Source organism: Anomalospiza imberbis, chromosome 13 (genome assembly GCF_031753505.1).
Source record: "Anomalospiza imberbis isolate Cuckoo-Finch-1a 21T00152 chromosome 13, ASM3175350v1, whole genome shotgun sequence".
NCBI lineage: Eukaryota > Metazoa > Chordata > Aves > Passeriformes > Viduidae > Anomalospiza > Anomalospiza imberbis.
Genome location: NC_089693.1, coordinates 3,551,943 through 3,570,151, shown reverse-complemented (window position 1 = coordinate 3,570,151; position 18,209 = coordinate 3,551,943). Strand labels below are relative to the sequence as shown.

The 18,209-nt window shown below is 43.7% G+C and overlaps 1 protein-coding gene across 7 annotated transcripts in view; it reads left to right on the top strand.

Annotated features, from left to right (window-relative positions):
- The window catches only part of LRRC28 (leucine rich repeat containing 28), a 48,304-nt gene extending 45,805 nt beyond the window's left edge, over positions 1–2,499 (top strand). For all 7 annotated transcript variants that reach the window (XM_068203630.1, XM_068203631.1, XM_068203636.1 and 4 more), the window contains one exon: positions 1,221–2,499. In XM_068203630.1, the coding sequence (XP_068059731.1) occupies positions 1,221–1,293 (73 nt within the window). In that variant the 3' untranslated portion in view covers positions 1,294–2,499. The remainder of the gene's footprint in view (positions 1–1,220) is intronic.
- Positions 2,500–18,209: the final 15,710 nt, after the last annotated feature.

The following is an 18,209-nucleotide window of genomic DNA, read 5'->3' as shown; positions in this document are numbered from 1 at the left end:
GGAGTTAGAAGATGGTAGACATTATCAGCAGACACTTTTAGGAATTATTAAAGTTAAGACTCCACAAAAACATACAGTTTTGGAAGAACTCTGTATTAACATTCTAAAATATAATAATTAAAAATACGTATTTCTGCATGGTTTTCACTTGTTTCAAAAATAGTTATCATTCCTTCCCTTAGACAAGAATGTACTGTGTTCTGCAAAATGCCTTTAATGAATCCAGTCTTAAGTAGCTGACATTTGATGCAAATCCACAGAAAATGAGATCTAAACAGGGCAGCCTGTCATCCTTATCTCTGTAGCTTGTGCACTTGACGTGGTAAGATTATGTGGAATTGTGGAGGTGTGATAGCTGGTTTAGAAAGATGTGAAGGACAGGGTTTCTGTTCTAAAGAGCTTAAAGTGACCATGAAAACACACAGGGTAGGGATCCTGGGCGTTTGAACAGCACTGATTAGCACATGCCACATCCATGCCAGTAACTCCTGCCTGGATTTCCGTATCACATTCTGTATCCTCTTAGAGGGAAGGAGAGTTACGTGTTGGACTGGATTTCTGTATCTGAAAAAGCACAGATGCCATGAGCACTGGGTAAAGTGTGATTTCTGGGTTAGTGAAAAACAGATCTGAACATTTGTAAGGCAGATATCTCAGTCCCTGCCAGGCTGGAGCAGGAGCAGGGTCACTGTAAGGCTCGGATCCCACTTGCACAGTGCCATTCCTGCTGCACTGCGTGGCACAGTGTGACAGCACTGCCTGTCACTCATCCTTTTTGAAGATCTGCTTGTTCACTCTGCTAACCAGGGAGGACACTGGCCTTCAGTCATTTCATGCCTACAAGCAGTAATTTAAGAAACACACGAGCAGTGCCGAGGCTGCCCAGCTATTTTCCTGTCAGCTGCTAAAGCTGCTGGCTGTGACACTCAGGCACACCCTGCTCAGAGAGGAAAAGCCACACACTGCTGCTCTAAACCCAGTGTATAAGAAACCAGGAAGGTTTTGAGAACCCCTGTAGTGTTTCCCTGCCTTAGTGTCAGGCACTCAGAGACAGCAAATGAACCTGTGCTTTTCTGGGCTGTGGAGATGGGCTAATCCCGTATTTTACAAACCAGCACGTTGTCTGTGTGGAATGGAGCCAGGAGCTTTAATCTTTACTGACAACTGTTCCCCCCCCTCCCCTTTTGTTTTTTTTTGTTGTTTTTTTTTTTTTCTCCTAGGAGGACAACTGTTAGTTTTGTGGCATACTGCTGCTCCACCCAGTGTCTGCAGACTTTTGACCTACTGAGTTGATAAACATTTCAACCTCCTCAGGAGTGCTGCCAGTGTAAAGCTGCATTTGACGCCGTGTCCCCATGGTACTGGAATACTGTGTGTGCTTGTGCCAAAGCAGCAGAAGTGCCCAGTCAGGAACACTCTGAGGCACTTAAATCCTGCCCTATCAAATCTGGATGAACTGCAGGAACTTTTCAGAAGTGTAAATACTGAGCTTTTAAAAGTATTAATTTCTCTCTCCTCCAAGGCAGCACACAAACCAAACACATTCACAAGCTCTGACTTCAGGATTTCCAGTATTTTTCAAATGTGCCTGATTTCAGGTTGACCCATTGCATCATTTGAGGCAGTTGCATTCCTCTAACTGGAACAAAAAAAGTTCAGTTATGGCAAACAAATTTTCACTTATTCATCCCTATCCTCTTTCTCTGTACAGCTGCAATCAGGTGTATTGCTGCAAGCCTGCAGAAACCTTTGATGGATCCCTCTGACTTTTCCATAGAATTCAGCCTTACTTTCTCTCTCTCATCTTAATGTTTACTGCAGCAGAGTCATCCCAGTTGTATATCAAGTCTTTGACAGTTCTCTGTGGTATTTAAATCCACATGCTAAAAGCAGATCTTTGTTTCTAGTATCATTAAATACCACAGTTATTTAATGGGAGTAACTAGGATTTGTCTGGAGACTGAAGATCCTGTTTCAGTGAAGGCTGGTACTGATGCCTACACTAAGGGCTCTTGCTCCAGCATGTTTGAGGGTGTGTTGTCTTTATTTTCATTGTTTTATTTTTAGAAATAGTTCTCCTTTTGTTCCATGGAATTCTTCCGGAAGAAGACAACTTTAAGTATCAATTTCCCTTGGGAAAAAATCCAACTAGTAATATGATAGTAAATCTTTATATTTATTGTATTTTTACAGTTGCAGACTATAGATCTGCAAGGAGCTGGTCTTGATCTTTTTCTAGATTCAGCATTTGGCTGATTTGTCCAAGTGTGTCAGTGGATTGTGTGCCTTGGAGAAGGCTGGAAATCCAGGAGCAGGTGTGTATCTCCATGCACAGGTATATTTGTACACATGGATACGGGCACAGAAGGGCTGGGACATTTGTTTTTATACATTAATGACAGATTTGGTACAAATTGCCACTCACTATTGTATTTGTGGGAATCTTCTTTTGTTACATCTTGTTTATTTTAAATAAAGAACAAAGGATGGAAAAAAAGACCCAAAATGCCTACGTGACTAAGCATTTTGATTTTATACTGAAACAGTTTATAGATGATCACTCCTTTTGATTTGTTTTTGAATATATAATATTTTTTAATATAATTTGTTCTTTTTTTTTTTGCTTTCTATTTCTTAGGTATAAACCACTTGTTGATTTAGCACAGTGTGCTGCTCTGTGCAATAGGTAGTTACAAGCTGAAATAGATATGAATGAAACAGTTTGTTATAAAAATGGCAAGATAAAGAGACTTATTTGGTAGTGTATTAGCATATGTTGTGGTGAGGTGTGCATACTTTGAAGGCAGGAGGTATTAAAATGTTTTCCTGTTGCCAAAGAAGCATTTGTTCCCTCTGCAGGCTTCCTGGCATCTCTTCAATAAATAGAGTATCTTAAGAGCTTAAAAGAGTACCAAAAAGGCAGTTTTGAGGGTGGAATTTTTAGGCTGTGCATGTTACTTGTAAAAATCTTTCCTGGTTTTATTGGGTTGGTTTTAGAGAGTTGAATTAGCATTAAGAAATGTAGAAAATCATTCAGGAATGCAAGTATCATCTACTGCTTAGGAATTGTGAAACTTTCTAAAATAAATCCCATTTATTAAATCTGCTTTGCAGTAGGGGAAAGAGCCATGTCCAGGCAGCCTTGGTGCTTTTGGATTTCTGTCTGTGTAGTTTCCCAGGTTTGTGCCCATGCTGGAATCCCAGCAGGCCCAGCCACCCCACGGCGTTCACGGCTGAGGCAGCAAAATCCACCTTCAGCTTTATCCTTTTCCTTCAGTACCTCAGAGCTGAGGTGTAAATTGCCCATGCACAATTATATCTCTGTCAGAAATGTGCAGGTGTAGGACAGAATCCACTTTTTTAAAAACAGATGCTAAAAGCTAGGGTAGTGTTACAGATGTTAATTTTGTACAATACTCTGATCAGGAATTTTTAGTATTGATTTTTACTGTGGCTTCCTCTGTCTTTGGAGGAGATGTTTTCTTGAAAGTTTTTGTCCTCTTTTTTATAGCAAGTTGTAGACTTGAAATCACAGTTTATATCTGAATTCACTCTGTAAATACTATTTTGGAGTTAAATCTGGCAGTGATCACCTAAAAGACATGAACGTTTGTTTTATTAGGAGTCAAGAAGAGTGAAGCTTGATTTTATTATTACAACTTTTTTTTTTTTCTCATAATCTAATTATTTCTTATTGAGTCTGCATCAGTCTCTTTATTATTGTCTCCAAGTGCAGTTCAGAAGAAATTTAGCCTGTTCTATAAGCAGGATAAATCTTAACTAACACTTTAATAGATGATATTTCAAGAATGGAATGTTCAATAAATAAATGACTTAAACATGCAATTGAAGCTAAAATGTCATACCCTATTTTTATAAAACAAAGAAGGGGAAAGCCAATATATAGACTGAGAATGCAGCTTAAATTCATGTTTGATGTTTTGGGGCTTTTTTTATATGAACAGTGTTGTATTCATCTGTATCTTCTGGATTAAAATAACTCCATTCTCACTTGTCCAAATTTTTCTAAAGTTGTTCTGCTGTAAGAGTATTTCATAACCAGCAAGCATGGGAGCCAGCTATGCAAATTGCAGAGAGGGATTTTGTTGCTGATTGAACTGTGCATCACTGGTTTTTCAAGGTGCCACAGTGCTTGGACTTCTCTTTAGTTGGTTTATTTCTGGGTAATTTTTGATTTCTTGCTCCGGTTTGTCAGGTTAGTTCCCACCTAGGTATTTTTTTCTGTGTACTGCAAAATATCAGGTGCCAGATGTTGAAAAAAATGACAATTTAAAAAGTTTTTTTGTTGTTAACAGTAGATCTTAATTCTTCACTTAGGGTGGAAGCAGGAAAAGTCTTTTTTTTTTTTTCTCAAGGCATTACAAAGAGAAAGGTGCAGGAGAGGGATGAGATAAAATAAGTTTTTAACCCATTGATACTGCTATAAAATTTTTCTAAGTAAAGATTAACTCCAACTATAATTAGGGATCACAGGCATAACTTTTGTTAAAGTTGTGATAATAGGCACCATGTTAATAAAATTCCAACCCTATACAGAGGTAGCTTTTTGTTCTGCCGTGAAGGAAATGGAGGAATCTCTGGCTTTGTTTAAAAATCCTTCTGAGTGCTTTGGACGTGGACACTGTTACATTCAGAGCACTGTTCCTGGGAACCTTCCTCATCATCTCTCAGAGGATCAGAAATGCCCTTTCCTGTGCAAAGAGCAAGGTCTGATATAAAGAAATGTGTATTTTTCTGTTTTGATGCTTCTCCTGGGCTCTTACCACGGTTCATTACAAACCTTCTATTTACTTGGTTGTGGTGAGGTTGAGATGTTGCTCTGAGCAGAGCGGTGCTGTTTATTGCCAAGTTGGCTTCAATTCCTGCAGATTGAATTCTGCTGAATCCCTTTTTCTGGCATTAAAGGGAGCACAGGACTGTTCTAACACCCGTGTGGGAGCAGCGTGTCAGGTTCTACTGACATCACAGCCCAGCTGAAGACTGGAGAGTGACAAACCTGTCACTAGAGAGGACAACTGGCTTTTGAAGGCCACTTTGGCCCCAGCAGAGTACCACTGATAACAGAAGAACTTTTGCCCTGATGTCAGTGGATGATGGGTCAAGTTTTAATTGATGAGAGGGAGGAATGTGTGTTCCCATCTTTGTATTTCTTGCAAAAACTGGGACAACACCAGAATCCATGGCTGCTGCTCTGTCTGCAGCTGCACTTCCATAATTCCAAGATGTAACTGTCTTTGCCTCTTACCTTCCTCTTAATACTACTCATGTTGTTGCAAAATGTTAACTTGTGATGGAAGAGGCTGAATAAATTGAATCCAGAGTTTTATTACGTTTTTGTATTACAGAGCTATTTTGCAGGAGACCAAAGGTCTGGTGGAAAGAAATGGCAATGTTCATGTGAAGTCTTCATTGCTTTTGCTTTTATATGCCCTTTTTTGGATTATAACTTGAACTCTGTTTGCAACTGAGTTCATTCTGTGTCTGTGGAAAGCACATGTGCATTGCTTTCTTGCTCTGTATTAACCAAATGTCACTTAGTGTGAAGGTGAGCTTATGCTAGATGGTTTATTTAAAGTTAGTGGTGCAAATTATTGTATGTGCTTGTTAATAAACTATATTTTTGATAGAATTACCATTCATTAAAATTAACTAAATTCTTGCTCCTGGGACTATTAAGCTATGTTAGAATGTAGCATTTAATTTACATTTCAGTTCATTTGCATGGTAATTAGCTAATAAGTCTCTTGTCCCAAGGATGAAGAGGTGGGGTGAAGACACTAAAAGCACTCCCAAGCCCAAAACAACACTTAAATTCATTTAATCCCTTTGTCTCAGACAATGTAGTTCATCAGATCTTGCAAAATAGGAACAAAACCCATATGGAAACGTTACTTCAGACCCTTCCACGGATTGATCAAAAGGAAAATAAGTTTCTGCAGGGCTGTACTGCCACCCTGATAGTCCAGAGATGAGGCTGTGGTTCATGGATTCCTTACTAAGCAGCATTCAGCAGCTTTTTTTCCTCATTTAACAGATATCATGGTAACAAGGCTGCCAAAAATAAGTAGAAATTAAGCATCTGTTTTTCCAGTTGTTTCACTCCTTGCTATGCAGCATTTTGCTTCAGTCAAAGCTGCTGCTCTCCATGCTGTGATGAGTTCTTTGAGCTGGATGCTGTCTGGATTTCCGTGAGTGTGTTGGGTGAACGCTCAGTATCCATTCTCCAGTGAGGCCTGCGGTGGCCAAGGTGACTCAGATCATTTGTAAACCTGCAGGTTTAGGTGCTGTCCAGACTTCCCTGAAACCTGTTTGGTAGATAGTTTACAAAGATTTGCCTTTTTTGTATTTTACAAGGGACAAGGTAACTTTTCCTGCCCTTGCAATGGAGGTAACCTCTGTTTGCCTGGCAGCAGGAGGAGGATGTGAGTCCCTGAATAAAGGGGAGAACAACCCTTAACCTATAACTTTTACCAACCACTGATGTGTCCCTTATGAATTAGAAAGAAAGAAATGGGAGAGCTTAACATCCTTTTCCTTTGCAATTAAAAGTACTTGGCATAAATGCAAGCTAAGTGGAAACTTCAGTGACTGAATAATGCTATTGTATGCAGGAAATGAGAGGAGCTGAGATCTCACTTGGAAAGGCACTGGATGTTTTCTGACTTCTAAGCCAAGATTTAGGGCTGTTCTATGTGGTGACATTTTGGGAATTTGAATGCCGAGTTGAACCCACTGCATCTGTGTCCCCTAACTCCAGGAACAATTTAATATTACATTGGAGCCCTCTCTATCCTGCACTGAAGAACCCCACCAGTATTCCCTCTAGCTGGCTCAGGACTATCAGATTTCTGTCTGCTGCTTCAGCAAGAAGGAAAGCAGGAGTTGACCATATGCTTTTTGTATCTTTCCACATTTTAAATAATAAACCCCTCACATCAGGCTCTTTCAGCACCCATTGTGCCCTTCAGACACCTCCTGCTCCCAGGCAAAGACCTTGACACATCTGTGAGAGATCTCCAGTCTCAAGAAGGAAAGTGGTTCTGTTGTTGGTGGTGCTGAAGTGATTTGACTTTCTGATGATGCCTTCCAAGTGGCAATCAAGGGCTAATTTCTCAAGTACCCTGATGCTCTTTTGTATGTTCATGAGGAATGTAAATATTGACTGGCTCTTTCTGCCAGAGAAAGCTGCCACTCGTGGAGCCCTGTCCTGGTGCTAAATATGACTACAGCCACGTGATGAGGACTGGCCATGAAATCACAGAATAAGCTGAGCTGGGAGGGACCCATCAGGATCATCCAAATCCTGGCCCTGCCACAGGACATCTCAAGGTGTTCTGCTGTCATTTGCTGTGAACCTCACAAAGTTATTGGAAGGGTTAGATTTTTTTCTCAAGATCAGTTGAGAAAGCTTTCTTGTAATGAAAAATGCAATAATGTGTTTGCTTATTGATCAGCACCATGAATGTTCTCTAAGTGCACTATTATAACAGCAAATCAAGCTATTTAAGAAAGCAAAAAAAAAAAAAAAAAGCATTGTTAAATCCCATTTTGGTGAACATAGGGTCCACTGGGAACACTAACATTTTGTTTAGGAATGAGAAAGAGCTCATAATTCATCACAAAATGCAGGTATGGTCTAAAGATGCTGACGATGTTGCCTGGATCTCATAAAAAAATAAATTTAAGAAGATAACCAGTGTTTCTTCTGGGATAAATATTAACTAATTGTATCAAATATATCCTGTTTTGGTTTTGTTGTGCTTTGAACTCCTAAAATTCTGCACTTGTAGCTATTATTTCAATCTTACTAGGTTTCCTTTACACTACAGAGTTCTAACCATTGATTTTTATTGTTAAAGCAATTAGAAGAATCAAGCTGAATATTGTTGGGTCAGTTTGTGAAAACTGAGATTGCTTTGCTGGCACTGAAGTTCAAAGCAGTCTGAGCATGGACTTGAATTTGGCCGCCTTTGATTTTGCTGTGTCTCTGTTGGCTCTCCAATTTCATTTTGCAAAAAGCTGAATCAATGGAGATGATACATGAAGAGAAGAATTACCAAGAAAAACAGCTTTAACTTTCTTCGGAAAGCCTGGCTTGGAATAGGGCTGGCAAGGTCTCCTATATGAATTCCAGGTAGATGCTCCTTTTAAAGTAGGATGGAAAACAGTGGGTTGTCCAGGCAGTAGAGAACCCCATGTCTAAAAGTACCAAGATTAATTATTCTCTATATTCACACCTTACTGTTCTATATCTTTGTTTCTATAAAAACTGAGTAACTGCCCAATAGGGAGTTTAGTTGTATCTTACATCTTTGTAGTATTAAGATTGATTTTATACTTCTGACGTGCTCATTACTCTTCACAGTGTAATGTTGTGCTTGCCACAGTGTAATGCCTCTTCTGTTTCTCTGCCTGCATAGTTGTAAATAATAGCCCTTGTTTCCTCCCTCAGTCCTCACTCCTGACCAGAAAATGTTGTTCTGCTTTCTGGTTGGTAAACAGACCCTTGCTCTGGTCCTGTTTTGACCAATATTAAAGCAGTTTGTTACCTGCACAGTGACACAGGTTTGTGCTCCATCAGAGACACCACCTAATCACATTTCTGCACAATTACCTGGATCACAAATACGTGTTCTGTTCTGGCTGCAGGTGAACTGAGGGATATCTAACTTGAATTAATTAATTAATGTATATTAAATCAGTACTTTGTATCAGGTTTTTAGATCTAGCAGTATCTAATCCTGGCTCTTAAGCGTCCATTATGAAACATGGGGGCTCGAATGTCTCCAGTAGCTCTGTCTAGACTGTAGCCACACTTCTGTCTGATCCATATAAAGATACTTTGGAGAAGGTTAGAATTGAAAACCTCTATTTAATTATCTCCTTTTTCCCTCCTCCCTCCAGGAGGCTCAGATGGTGCAGGAACTGATACCTACTAGCTAGAAATGTCTTTCCAGGTCAGTGTTGTGCCAGCTGCCCTTCCCGCCGCGCCGGTGTCGCGCTGGCTGCCAGCCCTGCCCAGCTCCTGCTCGCTGGCCCTGAGCTGCCAAGATGAAGAATATTGATTCCACTCCATCTCATTGAAGTATTATCATGAGGTGTTCACAGACATGCTGGGACTGGTCTTTTACTTACAGGAACATTTATCCAGGGGGATCTGGTGTGTTATGTAGCAAGAAACTACAAGAGGCAGAATGAATTTACTGTTTTCACTTACAGTCAGTAGCCTGAGACCTTACTGTGGCTTTCGCTATTCTTGATTAATTTCATATGTGGATGCTCCTATTCCAGAATAAAAGTGCCTTGTAACGAAAGAATTTAATTCCTTTAATTTCATTTGGGAATAAATATATCCACGCACCTGGTATTTAAATCTGAGAGAACTATTTCTTTATAAATTTACACCCTCTTCTGTTTTGGATCAGATCTTGTGGGTAGCTAAATCCTTGTATTTATTTAACAAGATCTGATTTATTGCTCAAAATTCTTTCTTTTGGGAAGTACCTGGTTGGAAAATAAAAATTCTGCTTACATGGATAAGACTGGGTAGAGAGGGGGCAAATGAAAAATTGTGAAAACAACTGGTTTGGAAGCACTGCACTGGAAAACATTGTTACATGTCAGGTCTTTTTCTGCTGTTTTATTCTGAAACATCTGGCTTTTGACACTTAAAAAAAGCTATTTTGATGTTTTTCAAATTGAGAAATACAGCTTTGAAACATGGCATGGAATATTTATGTTTCCTGCCATGAAAATGTCTTTTATGTCTCCATCATCCTATTTTCTGGTGCAAACACAGCTGGCAGGAATGGTGTGGACTGACTTTGCTCTGCCTGGGTGTTAAGGTAAGAAGCTGCCCTCAGAAGACACTGTCACAGCCCTCCTTGCTGGATGTGGTTTGAGTTCCATAGGCACATCCCCAGGTCTCGGCAGCCGCAGTTTGCTCCGTGTCCTGTGTGAAGCTGGTGAGGGAGGAACTGGTGAGGAGATGTTTTTGTCTCTGACAGTGTCCTTGGGCCCGCTGAGTGGCACAGTGGTGATGGAGACATGTTTCCCTTGTTGTCTGTGTCCCAGTGTGACATTCTGCTCTGGTGCAGGGCTTTACTCTAAAGCTTTCTGTGTTTCAGCTGCTTGAATCTGGCTCAGCTGCCAGAGGGGTCCTGCTGTCATGGGAAGGATGTGCCTGTCCACAGTGCAGCATGTGCACTTTGGATGCATAAGCACAGGGGAGAGCTTTCCTAAAGATGTATTACTAAGCTCTTTAAGATGTAATGCTTTCTCAAAGTTCAAACCAGTGTAAGGGAAGGCTTAAGCAGCTTAATGGGTTAAAATGATCCCTGCCTGTGTCCTTCAGACAGTTTAGAGACCCTGCAGCAAGCCAGGCGGGCCACCTGTTCCTCTCCCAGACAAACAGGTTCCCCCCTTGACCTTTATTCTGCCACCCTTCAGTTTTGCCTGGCGTGGCTCCATGTGTGGAGTGATTGTTCTGAAGTTTGTCATTGTTTAAAATGCCACTTGCCAGAGTTTAATGTGCACAGCTGCAACCTGAGCCATCGCCGCGTGTTAATAAGGCTAAAACCATTGGACTGACACCAAAGATCTGCTTGCACTTGGCATGTCATAAATTAATATCATTCTTACCTGCCAGGGATGATTCACTGCTGGCTCAAAGCGTATTTAAACTTTGGAGGATGCCAACAAACTGGGCGGTGGTTTGACCTGCCACGTGGCCCGGGACTGCTGCTTTCCCTGCCTCCGCCTCGCCGCTGTTGCAGTGTGTCGGGAAACAGAAGCTCTTTATGGCCTTATGAGAGCTTGTGTTTGTGTGCTGCCCTGGCCCTCCTGCCCCCATCTGCCAAAGGGCTGGCCTGTTTGTGGGAACATCTCGCTGCCTTTCAAATTCCTGGCTGGACTGCTGCTGCCGGCTTTGGGAGCGGTCCTGGGGGTTAGTGCTTGACTGGACTGTGGCCTCTTTTTGCAGCAGCTCCAGAAGGCTCTCATCCCACTGACCCTGCCTATCCTAGGCAGGCAGGTTGTGCCAGCATCCCAGACACTGCAGATAAATTCCATGTTAGAGGAGCACACTTGACCAGCTAACAGCTCAGAGCAGGTGGGTTAAGCTGGTGCCCAGGGTAGGGAGCCTTGGAGGCGGGAAGGGATGGCCCACATGGGAGCAGGGGAGATCGGATTGCAGGGTTATATGCCAGAGGTTGAACGTGCTCCCCGGAGCCCAGACTCTGGGGCTCCAGTGTCACAGCAAGTGCCCAGCAGGGAGGTGCTGCTCTGTCCCCAGGGATGTGCCGAGGGCCAGTTCTCTCTTTGTCCAAGTGCTTCCCGGCTGCATCCAGGGAAGTGCAGCGCTGGAGACTGCGGTGCTGCCCTGGGCTGTTGCAGGGCAGGAACACAGAGGAGATGGGAAGGGATGGGAGACAGTTAAAGACATTTTGCCCTTTCTCCTTAAAGTCCATGGATGGGGAGAAGGTGGGTGTCTCTGGTGGTCTGGGGAGCTGTTCATATATCTTTTATATAATGACTTGAGATTTATCTCCTCACACTTTTTCCTCAGGGCTAATGTGTTCCTCATAAAATACTGTGAAGGCATAACGAGGTCCTTCAGCTAAAACTGCTCCTTTGTTTTACGTGGTGTCCCCATTGCCTATTTACTTTGGCTCATCCAAATCATCTGTTAAATACCAGGTTTGCTTAAGCAGTCCTGTGTGGACTTGGGACCCCTTAAGCCTCGCTGTGGACATTAGGGGGGATAGAAACAGCCCCTGTATCTGCCTGTGATGTGTTTCAGTCTGAATTCCCAAGTGCTGCAGGGAACAGGGTGTAACCATGATCTGGTTAGGGGTAATTATGGTCGGCAATGCCAGGAGCAGCCTGCAGCCCTCCTCATGTTCCCCACCACAACTGCACACAGCCTGGCAGCCTAACCCTGATGGAACTATTGCATTATCCTCACCGCTGAATCCACTGGCTTTTGTTTTCCTTTCCAGCAGGGAAAAAAACAAATTACAAATTGTCTACTATGTGTAGGTGAATAATGAGGAATCCTGGAAAGGGGTCACCCTATCCAGCAGGACAGACAGGAGACCCAGTTTACCTAATGACACGGTTGTGGTCACCTCCTGAAGCACGTTCAGAGCCAGAGCAGAGGTTAGACAGTGTCTAGGACAAGGATTGCAGCTCTCCTCTGCTCAGCTTGCAGACACGTGGTGACTGAGCTGCATAAAGGCTCATGCTGTCTATATTTTATTTTGTGGGTACTGCGGGCTGTTGGTTTTATTATTTTCTCTTTATGCAAGACAGGGAGCATAGAGCTGGTTGCTGGGCAGTGGGGATTGCAGTTGGTAATAAAGGTCTGTTTTCTCACTTCCTCTATTTTTGTCTCTGGGCAGGATGAGGCACATCAGGGGAAAATCTGACTTGAAACAGAAGCTCAGTTTTTAAGTTGGAGTTAGACAGTCCTGCTGAGAGAGGTTTGCTCACACCACAGCTGTCCGTCATCTCGGGGCACAGCGCTGAGGCTGCTCACGCACGGCAGCCCCGGGGTGCCACGTCTCTCCTGGACACATCTGGAGGTGACACTCTCACTCCAAACCCCTCATTAGTTTGCCAAGTGATATTTTGGTGCCTGGGGCAGGATGTCTGCTTGGTTGTCCCCCAGGTCTTGTAAGCATACTGAAAAAGTGACATACATCCTCCTGTAAGGAGGGAATGATCTTTACCAGGAATGGAGTCAGGACTCCTGAGTCTTACATCTTTTCTTCCTCTTTCTGGCTCCTGTGGAAATTCTCTGTATCCTGTGAACACAGAGATGTCTCTGTGTGTGAGACCTTGCTGGTGGTCTGTTATTTGCAGGAGGATTTTTTTTGCTTGCAAAGAGAATTTTGTAATCACCAAGTGCAAACTTTTCTCATGAAGAGCTCTGGTTTCAATACAAATCTCTGAATCTCTCCAGGTGAGTCTGTTTTCAACAAGGTCACCGGATATCCTCACATCTGCTCTGATGAGGAGATGAATGAATCCAGCTGAGCTGCATTTTGTGTGTGCCCTCTCTAAAATGAACTGCAGAGCTGATAAATTCTTCACCCCTTGCCCCTGGCAGCTCTGCGAATTGCAGCTTCTTTCAAAGCTAAAGTGAAAAGTGCCAGAGTGCCACGGCACCAGTGCAAGTGTCACTTGAGAGACAGGCTGCAACAAGCCTGAACACGTACTAGAGCCTCCATCCAGCCTGGAAGGGGGAGTGCCAGTCCCTCTACTCCAGGGATAGTGCTGGGATGTGTTTTTTTCCTTGTAACTTCATTTGGAAGCCATGGAGAACCAGTGCTCAGCACTGCTGTAGGCAGGAGGGGAGGACTTGTCCCCCTTGGTATTGCTGGTCAGTAGATGTTGCAGCAAGAGCCTGTAGCTGATAATAGTGGATTTTGGGTTTTGCTGTATAAAGAAGATCAGAATCTGGCCTGGGGTGAGGGTGTTTGTGCTTTGGCAGTGGGTGTGAAAGGAGAAACTCCAGAGGGTTGGGCGGCAACACGCTGGTTCTGTTCTCTTCCGTAGATGGCCTTCCGGAGACACGCTGGGCGAGTGGAAAATGTAATGAAATTCCCAGAGCCTCCTGGTGCACTACCAAGGTATTCCTGCCAGCTTTCCAGCCCAAGATGTTGGTGCAGCTGTAGGGGCTCGGGCCGCAGATAGAGGTGATTGCAGATTAACCCCCACCAGAGCAGGATTACTGTGGGAGAGGTTTTCTTCACCTGGGCAATAGCCCATACGAAAGTCATGCTTACCTTTGGGGTGAAATGAACTGAACCAAGAGCTCACCGTAGATCAAGCCCTTTTCAAACTGGCTTTATTTTTTAAAAGCTCATTTGTTTGTTCTGCTTCACAAACTGAGCAGTACAAGCAACAGTAAAAATGTAGTGCATCCCAAATTCTCGCTGTGAGGATGGGTTTCGTGACCACTGCAGTCTGCACAAGGTCTTTAGATCCAAACCATCTGTGGGGCTCAGAGTATGCAAACTATTCATGTTGTCTTAAAGATTTACCAGGGAGCAGGGCCTCAATGTGCTCAACTCTGTAGGAAAACAGAAACCTGCACCACTGATGGTCCTGGGGGTCTTGTTTGAAGCTTCTATTGAATAGATTGATCATTGTCGTGCAGCATTTAGTGGTGGAAAAAGAAGCAGGGAGGGGGTTTAACAAGTGTCTCATATGGTTTGTGTTGTCTCTGCTGTGCTGAACCTTTCTTTCTGCTCACACAGCAGGGTTTTGCTTTGCCTCTGTTTCCTTTGTGCAGATGGCAGCAATAGGTTTCGTTTCCCCCCAGCCGTCAAATTAACAGCCTTGGCGAGCTTTCCTTTGCTGGCTAGTTTTGGGTGGTGCTGGAGAATTGCTCCGCTCAGTACATTTCCAAGTCTGGCTTTTTAAGCCAAGCTCTATAAAAATAAACTTTTTTTTTGTTGTTTATTTGTTTGAGAGAAAGGACCTTGGGAAAGCAGATATGAAATTTGCTCTGACTGTGTTTTGTCCGCTGAAGGAGTTGGCTTTGAGTTGCATTAGAATAGCAGATTAGCTTCTTGCACAAATCTCCCACAAGCAACGGGCTGAACTGGGAAAAGCTGGTGGGCAGAGGTACTGGAAACAATCTTCTGAGCTACAGCATCTGCAGGAGGGACTAATGAAAACTCTGGCCTCATATCTCCAAACTCTACAGTGAAGCTGTTCGACCCACCCACTTGCACTGACCAGCTACAGAATATCATGATATCCTGAGCTGGTGAATTTGCAGTGTGATTTTCTTCTTCTTTACTCCAGTCGCAGTAAACCCAAATGAATCTCAAGGAGCACTAGCAGAATGGAAGTCCCTCACCATGCACTAATACCAACATTTAGCTCACAAAGAAATTAGTAATCTGAATTGCTCCATCAATGCCAATGCTGATGCAATGGATCTGAACGAGAAACAGGTGAAGGATTGACTTTTTTTATTTTACAAGTGTAACAACCCAACCCAGAGGAGGATAGGAGCAGAAGGTTTACTAAACCTGTGCAGAAAGCTTGTGGGAGGGACATAAACTCAAACTGAGCCAAGTGCTCCTGAGCCCTTGTGCCTTTACTACATATAAATAAATCATGTGTATATTTATAGTAGATATAGTTTATATGCTAAGGGAACTTAGCACAAATCTGAAGTTCTTTCATTGCCTGCCTGTGTGCCTTTCTAACTCAAAAAGCTTTGCTCTTGGCACCTCTCTGTAGTACAGCAGCATGTGTGGGCACATCTAGGTTGGAAGCTTTGTGCATGCTTGGTGCATCTTCACCTTCTGGGTTTTACTTCGTCGCAGAGACCTGTGCTGTGCCAGAGACTGCAGGACCCAGGCTTTTGATTATCTTCTGTATCTTGAGGATGTAGTTTGAAGTAGTCACTCATCAGGTGTTTCATTTAAACTTGGTCCTGCTTGAAAAAGACCCCGTGTATCCAACATACTGCTATGCCAGGAACAACAAAAGCTCCAGAGCCCCTGCTCAGCCTCGCATTTGTTTCTCACATGTGTTCCAGGACTGCTCTCCTCAAACCTCCTCACTGGTTGTTTTCCTCTGTTGCTAGAGCCGTATGTCTCCAAAGGAAGGCCCAGCTCTGCCATTTGAGCAATCCTCCTCCATCTGCCGCTCCTGCTCCTGGAGCTGTGTGGGGTGGCAGCGCGGTGACGCTGGGCCTGCAGACACCGCCTCGGTGTCTCTGTCACTCCTGTGTTTCCAGGGAGCCAGGCTGGGTGAGCTATGACCAACTTGCATTTTCGTGCTGGGCTTCAGTGGTTTCAGTGTGTCAGGAATAAAACCACTGCCATCAGCAATGAGGATAAAAATTTACTGGGCATTCAGACCTGCTGTTCCTGGGGAAACACCAGATTGCTGCTGCTGCTGCTGCTGGGAGTTAGTTCCCAAATCCGGTCTTTCAAACAGAAGGAATAAGACCATGGACAAAATCTAGTCAGATCTACTCCACAGTTTCAGTTCTCTGTAGGTTAAACCTGTGCTCTAGGTTTAATTCCTCTCTCCTGCTCAGTTGGACTTTTATTTCAGTGGAAAAGGTAGTCTGCACAGCAGGCCTCAGATTTCAGGGGGTTATGCAAAAAGGACTCAGAGATGCATCAGAAGTTTTCTGTCCTTATCAATGTGCAATATTAAGGGTAAAACCAGGCACTTCTTGGAGCACTGGAGAGGCCAGAAGGTCTGCTTTGCACTGTGTGGGGTTTTATGGACATAGATGTGGACTGCACTGCTTGGAACACAAGTTGTTTGTTTTAATTTACAAATTAAAAATAAAACTATGTTTATTTGCATCACTTGAGGGGTCTTTTGCTCACAGCTGCTTAAAAAGTGAGCTCTGGCTGCCAAGTAAAATAAAGTTTAATGTTACAACATGCACTGGGAAGGGCAGAACTGGAAATTACCATGCCAGCAACAGGACACTGTAGGTACAATATTTAGAAATCCATGCAAAGTGCAGAACTTGGCTGTGGCTTGTGACAGATGTGGGACTGAGGTGCAGGAAGGTGTTGCAAAAAAAGCAAGGCACTTACAGTGAGAACCCCCATGGCTGTGAAGGTGAGGGAGCCATGTCTTCAGGGAGGCCCTAAGGAGCAGATCTCTCTTGCCACACACCAGCTGCCAGCCCATGTCTGGCATTCCCATTATGGAAAACTGGTTGGGAGGTGGCTCGAATCCCTGGTTTCCTTTTCATCCTCTCTTGTCAAGCTTTGTGCTCTGGTGAACACTGGAAAACATGCTTGTTATGTTGGGCAGTGGTTTGCTCCTAAAAATTGATGAGGAGAAAGCTCATCTCCCCGGGGCTGCTTTGTCCTCTGGCCGTGTGGACGTGTCCAGTGCCTGTGAGGTCTGCGTGGGCTGGAGCTGGGCAGACACCCCCAGGGCTGCAGGCAGGACACTTGTCAGGCAGGGATCTGGGGTTTTCATCTCCCTTCGAGGCCAGTGAAGTGGTTTGTGGGGCAGTGATGGCTGGTGTGGTCTCAGCTGTGTTTCATCTGACTCATCTGGTGCAGTGGAATAAATGAGCAGGGTCTAAATGTTGCTTTACTGTGGCTGAATCTGAAAGCTCAGCTATCAGTACAAGCTCTGTGGGGCGAGGTACTGTATTTATTTACAGACTTCCCCTGCCTTTAGGGGACAAATACAAGAAAAAAGAGAGGAGTCAAGGCAGAGGAGGCTGGGGGAGGCTGCTCTGTTTGACAGCTGCATGCAGAAGTCCAAGTCTGATCTTTTGACACCTAACAGAAAGACTCTTTGCTCTTGTTAGTGACAAGGAAACCTGGAGCAGTGTGGCTGAGGTAGCCCAGATCAGATGGAGACAGTGTCCTCTCAAGCCCTGAGGGGGCTCAGGCTGGTTGTGTTGCCTGCAGGGTGAGGAAGGTTTCCTGCAGAGCAGGTGCTGCCATTACCTGCCTCCTGTAGCATGTGCCTGTTTTGTGTTGAGCAGCCTTTTGTTGCTGGCCCTCCTCAGTTCTGGACTGCTTTGTGACCATAATTTAACAAGGCAGTTTACAATGGCTCTGACACCACTTGGGTAGATGAAGTTGGCTCAAAAAGCATCCACCCACTTGCTAAACAATGCCTCAGGCTCTGAACACATTAAACTTGCTCTGCTCTGCTGCCTACATGCAGCTTTCCAGGTGGAGTTTGTTTTTGATGTTATCCATCCTCCTTGATGGCTCGTGAGCTGGCCAACTCTCACTCCACCTCCCATCTCTCCTGTCCATAATTTGTTGTCTAATTTTTGGAAGCCTGCTCATTGCAAAGTCTTGCAGAAGCAAGGAATGGTCTTCACTTCAGGAAATGTCTCTGCCCATTGAGCTGAGTGGAAAGTGCAAGAACAGGATTAAGATTTTAATAAAAAACCAAAGGACACTGTATGTATATTTGCTGGAAAACTCTGCCTCCAGTTATCTGGATTTACCTCTCAGGGGTGTTAAGATGCCCTGGGTTAATGTAAATTCTATCCCTGTGTTTTTTTAAGAATTGGTGATTTGTTGCTGAGTTTGACTTCCTGGAATTGCAGAGACATGAAATTGTTGAGAAACCTTGATTTAAGTTCAGTTTGATGTGATGGAGACTCCAATTCTGAGTCGCGCTTTAAAAAAACCCAGCAATCATCCCACCAACAACTA